This window comes from Apostichopus japonicus, chromosome 22 (assembly GCF_037975245.1).
Source record: "Apostichopus japonicus isolate 1M-3 chromosome 22, ASM3797524v1, whole genome shotgun sequence".
Lineage (NCBI taxonomy): Eukaryota > Metazoa > Echinodermata > Holothuroidea > Aspidochirotida > Stichopodidae > Apostichopus > Apostichopus japonicus.
The window spans coordinates 14,157,846-14,176,268 of NC_092582.1; the positions used below are offsets into that span (position 1 = coordinate 14,157,846).

General features: G+C 37.4%; 1 protein-coding gene across 8 annotated transcripts; it reads left to right on the forward strand.

Moving 5' to 3' along the window:
- LOC139963402 (uncharacterized) lies at positions 1 to 18,387 on the forward strand. Of its 8 annotated transcripts, none has more exons than XM_071964131.1 (7): positions 4 to 236; positions 8,382 to 8,635; positions 10,064 to 10,209; positions 12,102 to 12,215; positions 12,676 to 12,942; positions 13,194 to 13,405; positions 16,133 to 18,387. In XM_071964131.1, exons 2-7 carry the CDS (start codon positions 8,421 to 8,423, stop codon positions 16,517 to 16,519), a joined length of 1,341 nt encoding a protein of 446 aa, XP_071820232.1. In that variant the 5' UTR covers positions 4 to 236; positions 8,382 to 8,420; the 3' UTR covers positions 16,520 to 18,387. The 8 variants fall into 8 exon arrangements, with proteins under 8 accessions (XP_071820237.1, XP_071820232.1, XP_071820235.1 ...); XM_071964134.1 differs by lacking the exon at positions 4 to 236 and adding an exon at positions 5,680 to 5,870; XM_071964130.1 differs by lacking the exon at positions 4 to 236 and adding an exon at positions 5,894 to 6,604.
- Positions 18,388 to 18,423: the final 36 nt, after the last annotated feature.

Here is an 18,423-nt window from a genome sequence, read left to right on the forward strand (position 1 = left end):
ATGGCTTCCATGTGTTCATTTCTTGTGTGTGCACTGTCGTAGCAGCATTTCACAGTATAGGCATATATACAAAGTGATGTTTACTGAAGTTCTCAGCCAGTCTTAACTTGTATGGAAAGTGTTACCAATACTTCATTCTGTCGGGAACTGACGTCTCTTGTGGGTTACCACGCCAAGCCTTAGTACAGCCCACGGTTTCTTTATTGCACTTTAATATAACGCGCTATTAACGATCGGTAAGTTTACATAGGCCTAACTATAAGACCATGGATGCAGTAGGCCGCCACATATTTTTACATTTTTTCGTAAGTATACTGTTTATTCATACCAAATTTACACACAGAACGATTAATAAAGGTGGCAAGTCAAAACTAAATCAACATAATCAACCGTTGAAAAAATATATATATATTGCAAATTGATAGGAAATTTAACCAAACCATGCAAGCGGTCAGTAACTTCATGGTCAGTCACTTCTATGGTCATTTACTTCAGCAGCCAGTCTCAACAAGGCTTTTGTCCAAAAAAGTATTGTCTCACTAATATTCTTGAGTTTATGGAAGATGTAACAAGCTCACTAAATAGGCAGACGTCTGTAGATGTTGTGTTCCTGGATTTCCAGCAGGCCTTTGATAAAGTTCCCCACCAGCGCCTTTTACCTATAGGCTGAAGAGTATGGGTGTCAATGGGAATTTACTGTCTTGGGTCGAGAATTGGCTTGGTATAATAGGAAACAGAGGGTGGTAATTAAAGGCTGTTCTTCTTCTTGGCAGGACGTTACTATAGTAGGGTTCCACAAAGGTCTGTTTTTGGGTCCCTTGTTGTTTTTTTGCCTAATAGATATAAATGACATTAACGGAGATATTTTGTGTACAGCTAAGAAGTCTGCTGATGACATCAACTTGTATTCGGATGTCCTTTCCAAAGCGATTCTGAGAAATTTCAAACGGATACCAATTGAACTCAATGTTTCATGCATAATGCAGTACTTGTAAATGGATGATTGCATTTGTTCAGGTTATACAGTAAAATGACAATTTGTTTCGCCGTCAGATATGACAGCGGCCTTTTTTTTTTGTGCTTTTCTCCATATATATGAAACACTTGCACTTCTTCCAATGCCTTCTACAGACATCCTCAACGAGACTAATTTAACTTCCCTTCACAGCGGGGGACTCGGGGGGGGGGGTGGAACTTAGATTCCGAAACTTTCAAGCAATTCATAAGCATGTTCTATTTATAATGGCAATAATGCCAGGTGGATATGTCTGTATATATGACAATTATAACTATAACTGACAAAATGGCGGACGGAGCTGAAGGTTTTCCGCAGAGAAATTTGGGGGAGATGCCCATTAGAATTAAGATCTTTATGATATCAGCAGTCGATCAGTAGTAACCATAATGGATGTGTCGAAGAATACCGTGATCGCACTTCAAATACAAACTTGAAACACACACACATATACACACACACATACATACATACACGCAATCTTGTTTTCTATATATTTTAGCTGCAACCGATGACTTTTGTTCCCTTTGTCTGGACAACCGATGACTATTGTTCTCTATTGTTCGACAACTGGTGTAAGGAATTTATTTGGTATGGCCTTGACATGCCTACGTATACATACACACACGCACATGTTTTAACCTTACTGAGTTAAATGAATGGGTCTTTAACGTGAACAATGCATGCTGCATTTGAATAAAGAATTTGCCTATATTCAACGGTATTAGGTAGAATGTAACGTACGTAAGGTACGTTAGGTTTCGTAACTGAGGCTGCAAACAAGATTAAATTATAATGGAGAACCTAAAATATATGATTTCATGTGATTCAACACACACACACACACACACACACTGACCAAGGTCTTTACATGTTTAGATCCATGTGTATATTAAATATATGTGGTGAAACTAAATGTGCACACTACAGACAAGAGCCTGTGTAGCTACTAAAACAGTACGGATATAGAAACACACGCAAAACGCAGTCTGCAGTAGAAGATATAAAGGCTATGATAATGTACTTCATGCATGTATACCAGTGTAACATTATCTATATACCTCCATATCTTCACCTAAAAGGTGTACTGATATCATACCGTCACGTTGAATATACCTTTCCATATCAACGACAATGTTAGTATTAAATAACCTTGGTATAGTCTCAGCAATCGGACGGACACATAGACTTACGGAAAGAGTCGTGGCTTAACATTCCATATGTACATTGTTATAGCAGGGAGTTGTTCCATAACAACTTCCTGGTTATAGCATATAGCCCACGTTCGTCCCGTAGACAAAAAAAAATACGCCGGGAAGCCTACTTTTATTCCTAGGACGAATAAGGGTTTCAGGTTTTTCAGGAATTTATAAATTGGTTTGAAATCAGAGTTAGGGTTCAGAAAGTGGGTTAGGGATCCAATTTCTACGAAAATGAAGGAATGTCGTTCAAAATCTGGGGTCGAAATCAGAAGAAAAAAAAAATTCAGAACATGTTTTTTGAAAAGCGTCACATGTTTGGAATCCAGGGATTTGATTGACCGATGTCCACGTTCGTCCTGGGGAAAAAAAAATACGCTACCGGGAACAGTTAAGCTACAAACAATTGTTCGCCAATAACTTTAACCAATCAAAAGCCATGGCCGATGAGAGTAACGGTATAATTGTAGCTATGAGGACAGTTTTATACTCTAAGAAGTACTAACCCTATTTGAGTACTATAATAGCACTTGGTCTAGCAACATGAAACCCCTGATAAGTATAATATGGGTATATCTTGCATTTTTTAGCCTTATGGACCGGATGCGTGGGGTAAAGCCGTTTTTTTTTTTTTTTGCAGTTCCGTAGTCCAGTCAGAGGGGCAACTCAATTAATACTCAACTCAAATAAACTTCACAAAAATTACATTATTCGCGAATCCACTTTGTTCCACCAAAAATTTGCTCACGATTTTGAGTTATTCGGTCAATTTGGTACTATTTTTTATACTAAAGCACTTGGAAACTCTATTTTTGAAAGGTGGGATTCAGTCCTTATACACCAATCGCAGAGCAGCATTACTGTCAAATGACAATCACATGACAGAACGCACACGCAAATGCTCTCACTCTTTTATGTTAAAACCGCCAAATTTTGCTTACCAAAAAAAGTTCATTCATCCAAATGTTTCAAGTTTGATAGATACACCGATATGACATGAGATCAACCTACATATTTGACCAATGCATGAGTACAGGCTCTTTTCATATGAAATAAAGTTTAAATCAACATTCCAAGTTTGGAAACTGGAACATTTAGTTTCGCGAAAGAGTTTCAATATAGTTATGTCGACTTATTGAAACATCACGACTTGCTATATAGTTTTTACTGACATTTTTTACTCAGTATTTACCAAAATAGTAGTTCAAAATAGTAAAGTTACATTTTATGACCCCCCTGTAAGTTAAAGACAAGGCTTGTCTTCAAAATCTTTCAGCTAAAACATACAGACTTTGGCCTTATGCCCCATGGTCTAAATTATACATTCTCTTTATCCACAGATACGGTTGACCAGTACATATATAAAGATTACCATATATAGATACAATTTGGACTATTTTCCTCAAAAGATATTGTTACCTCGTCTATTACCGGAATTCTATCCCTTTAAATTTAGTATTGTGAGTACTTATGGACCATGCATTTCCACAAGAAACGCAACCGTTAAACAAAGTTATCGTGTTATAACTTCCTGTTACACCAAGGGAGTTGTTATGGTCTATAACAGGGTTGTCCAACCTTTTGCAGAGTAGGGCCACATGGAATGATTATGATGAAGGAGGGGCCGCATGAACCCTACGCTCGATTTTTCGATTTTTTGCCCGAAGCCCAAGGCAAAAAAATGTGAGGACTGCGCGCGGAGCGCACTGATTTATTTTCCTTCCTGTTAAAACAGATGAATAAGGTCCAGCCGCCACCCCCCCCCCCCCCCTCCGTTGAGAGAGTGTCACACAAACTGACCTGTTTGCAGTTTTTTTTTACCCAGAAGGTTCGAATGATTGATTATATAGCTTCAAATTGTTATCAATAGATCTGCTCACTAAAATTTCGCACTGTAAAGCATCTCTGGCGGGCCGGACGCAACCCTGCGGCGGGCCGAATTGTGGCCCGCGGGCCGTAGGTTGGACAACCCTGGTCTATAACAACTCTCTCGTTACACCCTATACTGCCAAATATGTGTGGTGTGAACCTATTTTTTTTTTATTCACTTTCTTTATACCCTCACAATTTACCTCGTATCACTACCGTGAGGAAGAATGTTTATAGCCCAATAGAGAAAGACCAACCAACAACTATATATACTTCCTTATCAAAATGTATAGGTATAGGCCTATATCTAATACATGTTTTACAGATCGATGGGGGCACTGACTTGTAAAATGCAGGTACCCTCTCTCATTTATTTAGACTCAACCAAGTTTCGATACAATTATGTCTCTATATGTATTGTAACTAGTATACTCCAATTTGCCAAAAACAAAAACAAAAAAACCCCACTCAAACTGCGATGAACGAGGTCTGACTTTGTGGAAGTTAAACCACGTGTAAGGGATTAAATCTCTACATTTAAGTAGAGGCTATATCTACCAAACGATAACATCGTTTCTTGACTAAAATTCTAAGTTCATATCAATGATATAAAAGAAAGGGTACCAAAGTTGAAATTCAGCATCATCACTATACCCTTGATCAGTTTGATAAGTATTCCAGTTAATTGTTTTTTTTTTCTCGACTTTGTCTACATAATATGTGACGGGTGTGTGTTAATGAGGTCATTCATTAAAGGATCGAACCAGCATTCGCTATTATTCTCTATCGGTCGCATAATTCTAATGATATGGATTTTCCGATCGAAACTAGAACTACAATAATGAAAATATCAATTGGAAAACTACGTAAAGTGATTTATATATATATATATATCACTTAATTTATGGCTACCATGTTGTCAATGTTTTATATAGTAATTCCACAAGGAAGTAAGATAACAAAGAAGATTGGTATCTCTGTAGAGCCCCTTTTGGTTAGACAAAAGTGTTTTTTTTTTAAATTGAGCTTCCATTTGTCCCAACAGCGAGAGAGAGAGAGAAAAAAAACAAGAATAAAACTACTCTCATATCTCGAAGGAACTTTCTATGATTTTCTTTTTTGAACTTTTTTTGGGTTAGGCTTTCGTGATTTACATATTAAATGGATTAATGTTCGATAGTTTTAATCGTAGTAACGGCGCTTCTTAAATTTGCCTCAAAGAATGTCCTGGACACCTCCATAACACTGCTATATGATATAACTTTGATAACTTACAAAAGTATACACGATATATACAAAGAATTTCATTTTATCCTCTCTGTTTGTATGTATGTGTGTCATATGACGCCAATGCATACACAGCCTATGGGCAACTCCATACCCGCAAATTGATATTTTTTCTTTTCAATCGATCATCTTTACAATAAAAGTATTATTTTTTATTTCCCCAGCACATGCCACTTTTTGTGTTGTAATGACTTTGACGTTTCATTGTATGTATACTGAACACTTATAGAACATAGCACTGCAAGCAGTCCGCACGCACTGAATGTAAAGTACATTGTGGCTTGTTTTTAAAGGAAACGCTTGTTCATATCATTAGCTATGTGCGGAGTATGCTTATATGTTTTCTTTATGTCCATAAAGTGAATTATGAATGTGAAAGAAGTGTGTTCTTCTGGAAATCCTTCAGGATATCCTCTTTAGGATAGTCTTACAATTAAGGTCAACAGTTATAATTAGGTGCTATACATGCTAACAGTATACATAAAAAAGCGAATATAAGGGTAAGTTATTATATGTATATAAGTATTGAGGATTTGGGAGACGAAGCGGTTTCTATTGACTGGCTACGTAGGAAGTGGTTGCTACTCTGTCGGATTTTGTTTTGTATTGTTCCTAATATATAAGTACACCTGGAGTCGGGGGCTAGACCCATTTAGGAAAAGGATTTCCTATTGGAATGAGGTTTCGAATACGGAAAGGTTTTGGTTATTTGGGAAGTGAGTTATAGCGAATATGTGTTTCAGTAGGAGTTCTTCGATCAATGGGTCGTTCCCGAGGTTGTTTTTATATAATTTGGTGTAAAATTCTTCAAGTAGGGTGAAAAAGATTGTGTTTCGTGCACGGAGAACATGCGAAGTAGCTATATAGGAAGGGATTTTTAGTGCAAGTCGATATGCTGTGGTGTGGATTCTATTTAATATTTGTTTATTGGTATTTGAAGTGGTAAGCAAGGAGATGCTCCCGTAACTTAGAATTGGTTTACCATGGATTTGTAGATTTGGATAGTGGTTTTCGCAGGGAAATTATACTTGTGTGAGAGGATTTGGATGTATTTAAGGTGGGACGGGCCAGCAGCGTCCTGCAGTTCTAATACAGTGTAGTTTAAAGGATAATTTGCTATCAAAAGTGATACCGAGGAAGGTTGCATTGGGAGAGGCAGTGATTGAGGTTTTAAAATATTACTTTTGGAAATATGGTTACGGTATTTTGAGTTTTTAAAGGAGAAATTGACCAGGTTAGATTTTGAGCGATTCATTTATATTCCCCACATCGAGCACCAGTTTTCGGGATGTGTAATTGCTTTTTTAATATTTATTTCCGTCATATGAATATTTCCAACTTATAACGATTTTCATTTATATATATATATATAGTTATATAGTTATATATAGTTATATATATATGTATGATTTTCTTTATATATTACAGCTATTAATTTTTCTTTTTTTTAGCGTCCACGTTTCGTCCCCGAAATTTTGTTAGGGGAATTTTCCTTCTGCCCTACCCCTCTCCTGCCCCTCTGGCTACGCCATGGGCCACTTTCCGTGCTATGACGAGCATACAAGTAATAAGACATGCGGATAATACTGTACACAGGGGCGGCGATCTGTTTCAAATATTGGGGGGGGGGGGGACATTTGCTTGGATGCAGGCGAATTACTATCAAAGCGGAGCGCCACCATTGGTTGGCGCGCAGCGTACAAGAAATTTTGGTTTTGATAGCCCCCCAGATCACTGGAAATGGCACTTCTCGTGCTTGAAAATGACCAACCAGATGTACACTTTTGCCTGAGAACCAAGTTTTACCTAATAGATTTTTTTCTTCATTCATCATACCTTTTTTCAAGATTGTCACCAGTCACACATCATGTTCGACCTCATTGCATCTCCTGTGGATCATTGCTTTTGTAGGTAATTCTACGTAACGCCCCTTAATACCCGTCAGCCCCACTTTTCAAGGTTTTAAGCCCATTATTTGTTCAGAATTTCAATAATAAATTCACTTCAAAACATACCCATAATGTTGCACAAAATTTAATCTATGGACAACCAATATAGGAAACCCCCCTCAACCCCTAACAGACCGGTCAAAATTGCACGAGTAGAGGGAAGTATGATGAAGAATGTTGTTCAAAGAATTTTCGAAAATTCAGACACAGTTAAATTATTGGTGTAAAAATATTGAAACCTCTTATAACGGCTACTATAAAACTTCGATATCATAGAAAATCCAAAAAAAATATGCTCGAGGGGGAAGGCGGTCTCCACCCTTCACCCCCCCCCCACCTCCCTTGGCTAAGCACCTGCGGTTAGAAATCTTGTAGGAAACAGGCCAAATGGAAACCCAGTGAACCCATATCGATGTGGATCATATGTGTGATTGTACGCACTTACACTCATACACAAGATTCCAACCAAATTTCATTACGGATGCGGTCCGTGTAGCTATTCATTTCGAAAAAAAAGTAAAAACTACTTTCGGTCATATATAGTAACAAATTGTGACACGGTTAAACAGGCGCCTTGTGAGGAATTTGCCAAGGGATGGGCAAAGCTTGTACCCAGACTATCTAAGCGTAGCGCCACCATAAGTTGGCGCGAAGCGCAAAAGAAAATTTTGGCCGAAAATGCCTCCCAGATTGCTGGAAATGGCACTTCCCAGGCCTTTTAAGTTGCATCTAAGCATTTTCTATTTTGAAATTACTAGCGATATCATAAAAAAATACAAAACATATGCTTAAAAAAAAACTATGCCACCAAATATTGGGGGGATATTAGATACTATATCCCCCCAACAAAAATATTGGGGGGGACATGTCCCCCCCCCGTCCCCCCATGATCGCCGCCCATGACTGTACAAGTTGCTTTATATAGGCCCTGTTCTTCCTGTGGGGTTTCATTGTTCTGTTATTTTACGTTTACTTCATCATGTGTTTTTTTTTTAATTACGAACAATCGAATATCTGACATAGTATTAACCAAGTATTGCACCAAATTTTTCTCATCTACAGAAAACAATCGGGAGATACAATAGTAGTGGCACTAATAGCATGTACCGTAGTGTTACAGCATTTTTTCTGCGTTTTCTTCGACGAAATCTCACCAAAGATAAAAGCACAATGGAGTTGACGTTTACGATGCCCCCGGAAAATAAATTTGGCCATAGATTACTGACAGAGGAGTTTCCTCTTAAACCAAACTATGCATACTGCAATAGTGGTGCGTATGGCCTAGTTCCGCGAATAGTTACGAAGAAACAGCTAGAGTAAGTCGAAGGCATCTCTTTCAGGGATGAGAGAGGTTAAACTAATATTTTTCAGACAGGGAAATTAGAATCGGGGTACAGGGAGCACGTGCCCCCCCCCCCCCACAGCTTTGTGAAGAGAAGATAGTTTAAAGTGCAACTTTCCATTAACTAGACGTACCTTTTATGTTAATGCAAAGTAGGCTTTTCTATATTTGAACTGCAAGGGCGGCGGAACCGGGGGGGCACGTGCCCCCCCACTTTTCCTCAGGTTAAAAATGTGCCCTTTTTCTACATAAAAATTGAGGTGTCTCAAGTTAGCAAGAGGCCAGGGAACCAGAATGAACACTCGGGAAGGGCCGTTTCCGGCCATCTGAGGGGTTTGTAAAACCAAAAATTTTCTTGTACGCTCCGCGCCAACTGATGGTGGCGCTCAGCTCAGATGGTCGTGCATACAACTTTGCAAATCCTGGCTACGCCCCTGACTTTGAATGAATTTCTGTGGGTCAAACTCAAAGCTATTTCTAATGGAAAAATTTGTTAAGATATTAACAAGAAATAAACTCTAATTCGTAAGATTCCTACATTAGCAACTAGCATGATTTCACCTCATTTTGTCTCAAAAGAAAACTTGTTCCTTGTTTCCCAATTTGCACATTGGATATTGCAGTGCTAGTATGCATATTTTCTTTGGGGGGGGGGGGGGGTTTAATGGAGTGATGTGTATACGCAAATAAGATAATACAATAAGAGTTATAAAGGGTACCAAATATAAGGCTGCATCAGTCCAATCGAATATCTGGAAAGTGCCCTTTGATGTCGGTGCCCCCCCAGATTAAAATTGCTTCCGCCGCCCTTGAACTTAAACGTGCCCTATGGGGACATTATTGTATTGTATGACAAGTGAAACTGTGCTGTATCCAAAGAAACTGCTAGTATAACTAAATGAGGATTGTGAAACCGGATGTGTGTTCTTTTGTTTATGTAAATTCAATCTCTTTAGTATATACACCTTACAATTAAAGTCAATTGTGATAACCAGGTGCTATACCGGATATAGGTATACTATATGAGTCAAAGTTGCAAGGTTTCTATTGTCAGTTCCTTTTTGTTTTATCGTGATCCTGAAATTGTCCTTTGTCTCATTGCGTCACGTGCTTGCCTTGAGATTCTCTTTCCGTAAATATGCAGAAACATGTGTGATGAATTTCATAACATATTGGATGGCTTTTACCTGCAGTATCAATGTTGATTACATGAATGTTTTCAATTTGATTTGTAACTATTTTTCATTGTTGCATTATTGCTTTTGCTTTTCTTTCTATTTAAACTATAATATGTACGGCGCTTTTGACAACTATTTTGTTTATAATTAGCGCATTATAAATCTTAGTTATTATTATTATTATTGTTTATTTCTACACGACCTTTGACATCATTGTTTATCAGATATATGCGAGAACGAGATGAAGATCCAGACGGATGGTATCGTTTCAGTAAAGAGAAATTGTTGTACTTAGATGCAATTAAACAACTCGCAGAATTCGTCGGGTCTGAACCTTCCAATCTAGTTTTCGTGGAGAATGCTAGTACAGGTAAGCTTTTAGGTATATGGGGAGTAATATTTGTTGCCGGGGGCAGCGATCTGTTTCAAATATTGGGGGGACATTTGCTTGGATGCAGGCGAATTACTATCTAAGCGGAGCGCCACCATTGGTTGGCGCGCAGCGTACAAGAAAATTTCTGATTTTGATAGCCCCCCAGATCACCGGACATGGCACTTCTCGGGCTTGAAAATGACCGACCAGATGTACACTTTTGCCTGAGAACCAAGTTTTTCCTAATAGGTTTTTTTTTTTTCATTCATAACCTTTTTTCAAGATTGTCACCAGTCACACATCATGTTCGATCTCATCGCATGTCCTGTGGATCATTGCTTTTGTAGGTGATTCTACGTAACGCCCCACAATACCCATTAGCCCCACTTTTCAAGGTTTTAAGCCCATTATTTGTTCAGAATTTCAATAATAAATTCACTTCAAAACATACCCATAATGTTGCACAAAATTTCATCTACGGACAACCAATATAGAAAAAAAAACCTTAATAGACCGGTCAAAATTGCACGAGTAGAGGGAAGTATGATGGAGAATGTTGGTCAAGGAATTTTCGAAAATTCAGACACAGTTAAATTATTGGTGTACACATATTAAAACTTCTTATATAACGGCTACTATAAAACTTCGATATCATAGAAAATACCAAAAAAATATGCTCGAGGGGAGCGGTCTCCACCCTTCCCCCCCCCCTCTCCCTTGGCTACACACCTGCGGTTAGAAATCTTGTAGGAAACAGGCCAAATGGAAACCCAGTGAACCCATATCGATGTGGATTATATATATGATTGTACGTACTTACACTCATACACAAGATGCAAACCAAATTTCATTACGGATGCAGTCCGTGTAGCTATTCATTTCGAGAAAAAGAAGTAAAAACTACTTTCGGTCATATATAGTATAACAAATTGTGACATGGTTAGACAGGCGCCTTGTAAGGAATTTGCCAAGGGAGGGGCAAAGCTTGTACCCACTGCCCAGACTTTCTAATTGTAGCGCCACCATAGGTTGGCGCGAAGCGCAAAAGAAAATTTTCGCCGAAAATGCCTCTGGAAATTGCACTTCCCAGGCCTTGTAAGTTGCATCTAAGCATTTTCTACTTTGAAATTACTAGCGATGTCATAAAAAATACAAAACATATGCTTAAAAAAAACTATGCCACCAAATATTGGGGGGATATTAGATACTATATCCCCCACCTAAAATATTGGGGGACATGTCCCCCCCCGTCCCCCCCCCCCCATGATCGCCGCCCATGTTTGTAGCACATGGAGCCAGTGGACTTTCTGTAGTTTTAAATCAGGCTTTCAAGACGCTTGTACTGACAGTATGAGCAGTATGAATATATGATGTTTCACGGGTAGGTTGGGCACTGTTCATATATACTTATAGGTTAGGAATTGTTCATATATACTTATAGGTTAGGAACTGTTCAACCTGTCAGTACGAGTGCTTCGAAGCATGATATAAGAGGGCAGTATAGAGTGGTCCGAACTCCGGCGCTGCCGTATTGAGGGTCGTTGAGCCTTTAGTAGTATAGAAACGCACATAATACTGTCGGAATGGAAATCCAGGAATAATGGGGTTGTTAAGGTTTTCGCTCCACCCCCCCCCCCACCCACCACCACCTCTCTCTCTCTCTTTCTTCTCTATTGTTATATAGCTTTCTGAATATTTTGTGAGCAATGTTTATTCATCCTATCTACTTGAGACAGTTACAGAGACTCGAAGGTAAGTATATGCCTCTAACCTTCGCCACCTCATCCCCACTCCACCTCCCCTTCTGGTGCTGCTACTGGTTACTGATGTATCAACATTTTAACCTAATCTTAACATCCTTTCTTGATGATATTCTACCATTTCTTCAGGCACCAATACTGCACTTAATTCTATCCGCTTTCAGACAGGGGATAAAATACTGTTCACTTCACATGGCTACGCTGCAGTTGCAAAGAACGTGGCAAACCTTCGTAAAAGAGCTGGTAAGTTTAATATATAATGTGACAAGGGCGTAGGAACCGGGGGGCTGGGGGCGCCAAATATGGAGGGGCGGAAGTATCATTCCGCCCCCCCCCCCCGCTTCGCAAGTCAGAAAACCCCTTTTTCATTTCCAAATGAGAAAAAAAATCTCATTTGGAGCACCAAATTGCATCTAAGGCCAGGTGAAATTGCAAAAGTTTTTACAAGATGTAGTGGGTGTTGAAGTGTGCTATATTGCACCAAATTGCATCTGAGGCCACCTGGAAATGCAAAAAAAAAATTCCAAAGGGGAGGGGGACACCCCCAGGCCGGTTATCAGCCCCCCCCCCACTCAAAAGTACCTTCCTACGCCACTGGTATGCGCGCTCAGAGAGATGGAGAGGGCAGTGTTTACATTTCAATCAACATATCGACAAGAAAATAATTAGATATTGGATATTGTATCTTTCTTTTCCATTTCAGGTATAACGGAAGTGTGCCTCGATTTGAAATTACCGATCCGTTCTGAAGACGATATTATTTCGCAATTTGAGAGAGTGATCAGCGAGAATGAGGGTATCAAGGTGGCGTTAATCGATCATATAACCTGTCCATCGGCTATACTGATGCCTCTGAAATCACTTATAGACTTGTGTCATAGAAATGGCATTCTAGTTATTGTAGATGGTGCCCATGCCCCTGGGCATATACCTTTGAATTTAGAAGAACTCAGTGCGGACTTTTATACAGGTGAGAAGTTACTTTTTGTCATAACTATAGAGTTTCATTCTCTTGATTCAAAACTCAATCAAATTGAATGAATATCAATCTAAATCGTTTGGAGGTTAGAGAGACCCTTCAACTCCGTTAATGTATGACTGTCTGCCCTTTAATTCATAAGCTACGTGCAAACCGTTGAATTCATTTCCAACGACATATGATGTCGCATTGTTAGCACATCACGTTAATCGCTTTATTGTTTTCCTTCGTTTCTGAAATAGGTAATATTCATAAATGGCTGTTTTCACCACGTGGTTGCGCGTTATTTTGGGTTCATCCAAACCACCACGACAGCGTCAGCCCATTAGTGGTTTCGCGGAACCATGAAAGGAAGACTTTGGTAGAGAGATTTATACCAGACGCCACCAGAGACAGCTCTGCTTACCTTGTAGTTCCGGATGCCTTGAGATTCCATAAGTCTCTTGGAGGCCTTGTAAGTATTCATTTCAGCTCCCGATAACTCACAAAAAGCAAAAATTCGGAGCAATTTTGTTTATCCAAAAATTTGTTTGGACCAAGAAAAACTAGTTTGTGACCCCAATATTTTTGTGACCAAATTTTTTGGGGGACTTTTTTTTTGGACCAACATTTTTCGGACCAAATGTTTCGGAAAAAAAACATTCACGAAGAAAAGTTTAGAAAACTGATATGTGACCCAAAGTTTGTTATAACCCAAACAGTGCTTGTGACCGCAAATTGCTTGTGACCCGAAATTTGATTGTACTCTCATTTTTGGGGACAAAAATCGTTTTGGGCCAAATCAATTTTCGAATAATAATAATATAATAATAAAATATGTTTCGAATTTAGATCAAAATATGTTGCAGGACTACCAGTTTTGGGGGAGGGTGGGGCAGTGGCCTGCGCAAATGGAGGGGGCAATAGCATGCCCCGCTCAACCTCGGGGCTCAGTCGGGGGAATTTGAAACGTCAACACTGCACGTGACGCGTGATGTGTGACCAATCATTGCTACTTGTTCAATTACATAACTATCGGCGGGTAAACGTAAAAACTAAAGATATCGCTTGTGCAATAAAAAAAAGTCGCCTGCACCGTGGACACAAAACATCGCGGGCACCCGAAAAAAATCTATCGCGCCGCGCCGCTTGCAGTATTCTTTTTTGGTCCAAAAGTTTGGTCCAAAGAATTTTTGTCCAAACATTTGGATAAAAAAAAATTCGGGTCACCTTTTTAATTTTTTTTTTTTTTTTGGGGGGGGGGGGGGGATTTTGGTCCCAAACATTTTGGTCCGAAAAATTGTTGGTCAAAAAGATTTGAGTCCAAAGAATTTTGGTCACAAAAATATTGGAGTCTGAAAACTTGTTTTCTTGGTACAAACGATTTTTTGGATAAACAAAATTGTCCCGAATTATTTCTTTTTGTCGGAACATAGAGACGTCGGAATATAGAGAAGTCGGAACATAGAGATGTCGGAACATAGGGATGGCGGAACATAGAGATGTAACCCTTTTGACGTGTGTTCAAATGTCTGCATAACAAAGGCCCAAACTATCTCTCTTATTTGTTCTAACTTCGGCCGATATCCACACCATCACTCCGCTCTTATTATAATTCATCGCAGGTGTTGATCGTGCCTATAGGTTTAAAACACAAACTTATGGCTCAAGATCGTTTCTCATATAATGCTCCTTATTTGTGGAAACTCACTTCCAAAACGTGTTAAAATGTGTAAGAATGTGAGTGGTTTCAAATCGGTTGTCAGGACATATCTTTTTACTAAATTGTATATGTTTTAACTATTGTTAAGCGCCACGAGAAAAGGGCAAATGAATATATACACAACTGCAACCGTAGTGAGTTGAGATATATATATATATATAGGCCTATATATATATATATATATATATATATATATATATACAGCCCTTGTATATTAGCCCTTGTATTTAATTGATCTTGAAATTTTGCCTGACGATGGAGTGGTGACCACTCCGAAATATAGCAGTATATCGTTTTAAAAAATATTCGCTTGTTTATCTTTTATATCATCAGTATGGACCACTACTATTTTGGCGCTTAAATATATATATATATATATATATATATATATATATATATATATATATATATATATATATATATATATATATATATATATATATATATATATATATATACGCTTATATATATATATATATATATATATATATATATATATATATATATATTATATATCTCATATTTTTTCGCATAAAAGAACTATAAATATTTGTATATTGTTTAGTGAATATTTTCTCGAAACATGATAAAGACTGACTAGAAAACACGTTGCAACAATAAAAGTACCAAGTGCATGCAAAAATACAATTTCAGCAGGCGGTTTGTATGAAATATTAGGCCCATGACTCACCCTATCACGCAGACAGACAACTAGGAACACGGCCTAGCCGCGCCAGATAACAAAACAAGTCCATTATTCATTTCTGTGGTCTGTGAAAAGCGAACAATGAATTCTTATTCATTTCAAAGTACTTTTTTTTTATTGAGAGTCATTCTCATCAATATGGAATTCTATCTTTTCGATGTAATAAAATCAATAATATGTTCATGAAGCCAAAGCTATATTGTTGCCGCATCATAAGATAAAGCATTACATTACTGTTGTATATATACATGAATAGATATGTGTGTGTCGTGAACGAGATCCGTTGTTAATCTTTCTGTACTGTGTGGGCTTGGTGTGTATAATGTATGACGATGTAGCCGGCTACACACTGTGAACTAAGGTGTTGGCGAGTTCCTTAGGGGTGCCCATGATTACCTGACAAAATGGGCTGAAGGGGCCTAGATATGCGATGTAAGTCGCAAATATATATATATATATATATATATATATATATATATATATATATATATATATATATATATATACCGTATATTATATAGACCTGTATATGACACTAAACATATAGGCCTCCGCCTATATAAATATATATATAGACCTATATATAGGCCTATTCATATATATAAATATATATATATATATAAATATATATATATATATGTATATAAATATATATATATATGTATAGATATATATATGTATATATATATATATATAAATATATATATGTATATATATGTATATAGACACACACTGTGCAATGTCCTAGTTATATGTAATATCCGTTTTTTCAGGACGTAATACTAAGACGGAATCGTGATTCTCTGAGAGGTGTTGCTAAACTTTTAGCCGAGTCATGGAACAGCGAGGTGTACCCACTGGCGGACCATCTCAGAGCCCCTAATATGGCTCTCGTGGCAATGCCCTCGATTTTCCAGGAATTATTCGAACCGAGCGATGCAAACTGTACGAAGATGATGGAATGGCTACACGGGAAGAACGTCTTCGTTTGCTTCTCGTCTGTCAGTGGTAAAATCTGGGCCAGACTCTCGATGCAAGTTTGGAATTGTTTTGAAGACTATTTGAAGGTTAGGGACGCAGTCCACGAGATGAAGGAGGAAGTGCCTTATATCATAGAGGAGGGAAAGTTTTCATTTGAGTTAAAACAAAGTAAATTATAATCGCACACCCGAATAGACAATCAAAAAATGCAATTCCAAGCCTTAACTTGCCTCTGGTTTATCACCAGGGCCCATTATATATGCTTCGTGCAATGCTGCAACTTGATGGTAGTCTGTATAGGCCCCAAATTATAACCCGTTATAATTGCTAGATGTTTGCAAAATGTTACTCTCCACGTTGTCCTCAGACATTTTTAAGGAACACACAAGATGACTGAATGTCCCAGTGAGGAAAATTTCCTCAAAGGTTGTAATAAAAACAGTTTAAGAATTTTGACCAAATGTGACCATATATATATATATATATATATATATATTTATATATATATATATATATATATATATATATATATATATATATATATATATATATATATATATATATATATATATATATATATATATATATATATCGATTTGGTTTGACTAATAGTCTCTGTCTCCACAACAGCTGTATTGAAATATTGATGACGTATTGCTACCGTCTATCGAGTATAAATGCAGTTGGTTATATAGTATACAACAGTAACACCTGTCACCCATACAGATACAATTCAGAAACCAAGAATAATTTTATAAGGCAGCTGTATTTAATTGTAAAGACAGATGTTTTGAAACATTATGTTCTGTTAGATTTCCACTGCGTTGTCATCATGTCTTTGAGTTCTATATGCATATTCATAGCTATGATTGCATTGTAGAATTTTCAATGTTGTGTAGGCGTTGTACTGTTGAGGTTAGCTTACTTCCTAATCGTTATCGTACCACTTTATCAAAGGTACTATAGTGCTCAGAAGAATGTTTCATGTCTGCATCAATAGAGATCAGTCTAATGACTGATTAATTACATTAATTAATTGAACTTTATATATATTGGAACTCTAAACTGTAAGTAAAAACTGCTAAAATATGCAGCCGTCTACTTTAATATCAGATAACCTAAGTGTAATATGGTTTATATGCAAATTAGTTTGAGCCTTTGGAAGTTTATTTTTGTGCAATTTCGTTCGGGTTCGTGGACTATTTTATACATTTTGATAGTTTTTCATATTAATAAGGTAATAAGAGTTGGTGCAAATACTGATATGAAAAAGGCAATACAATACAGCAGCTGATTAGAGTACTAGTATTGCATATAGTCTCCCGCGGGCCAGTGGTCGAATTCTTTCAAATGAACCTTCTGTTACATGTAGTATAAATAATAATATCATGTGTAGTTATATCTGTTCTTCGAGGTAATACATTAGACATTGTTGGAGACCTCTTATCAGCCTTTTAACCAGAAAAGAGTCACGTTCGGTATATAGAGATTCGTGTATATACTCCACTTGACGTAAAAAATTGACATAAAAATCGTCATCATCGTATTCGCTTACAGTCAAAATAGGTGGGATTGAAGTTTGCTTATTCTTGCCCAGACTCTACCTAAGGTGAACCATGGCGCTATTATAGTTAATAGCTCCATGGGTGAACTGACTGTTACGGATATAGTAGAGCCCCATAGTTACAATGGAGTACCTTGTTAGTAAACAAACAAATGACATGTTATACGTTTATAAGGATTGGTTCAATCAGAGCATGGAGGTAAAACCTCCATGATTAGAGGAATGCGAACACTGACCCGGGAGAGAAGTATACTTACTTGTATTACTTCTCACTCTCTCTCTCTCTCTTTCATTGATGTATTTAATACACTACTTATTTTATTTTGTACACCATTGAGTATATAGTTTGCAGAGGTAGGTTACAGAACCTAGCCTCTTTTTTTTATTTTTTTTTTATTTAAATGAGCTATTTCGTTATTTGATAGTGCCTTTTTCTTTACAAATTAAGAAAAGTCTGATTAAAGATACAAAAATGCAATAAAACATACCCAAGTTCTTGTAATGTATTGAAATTATAAT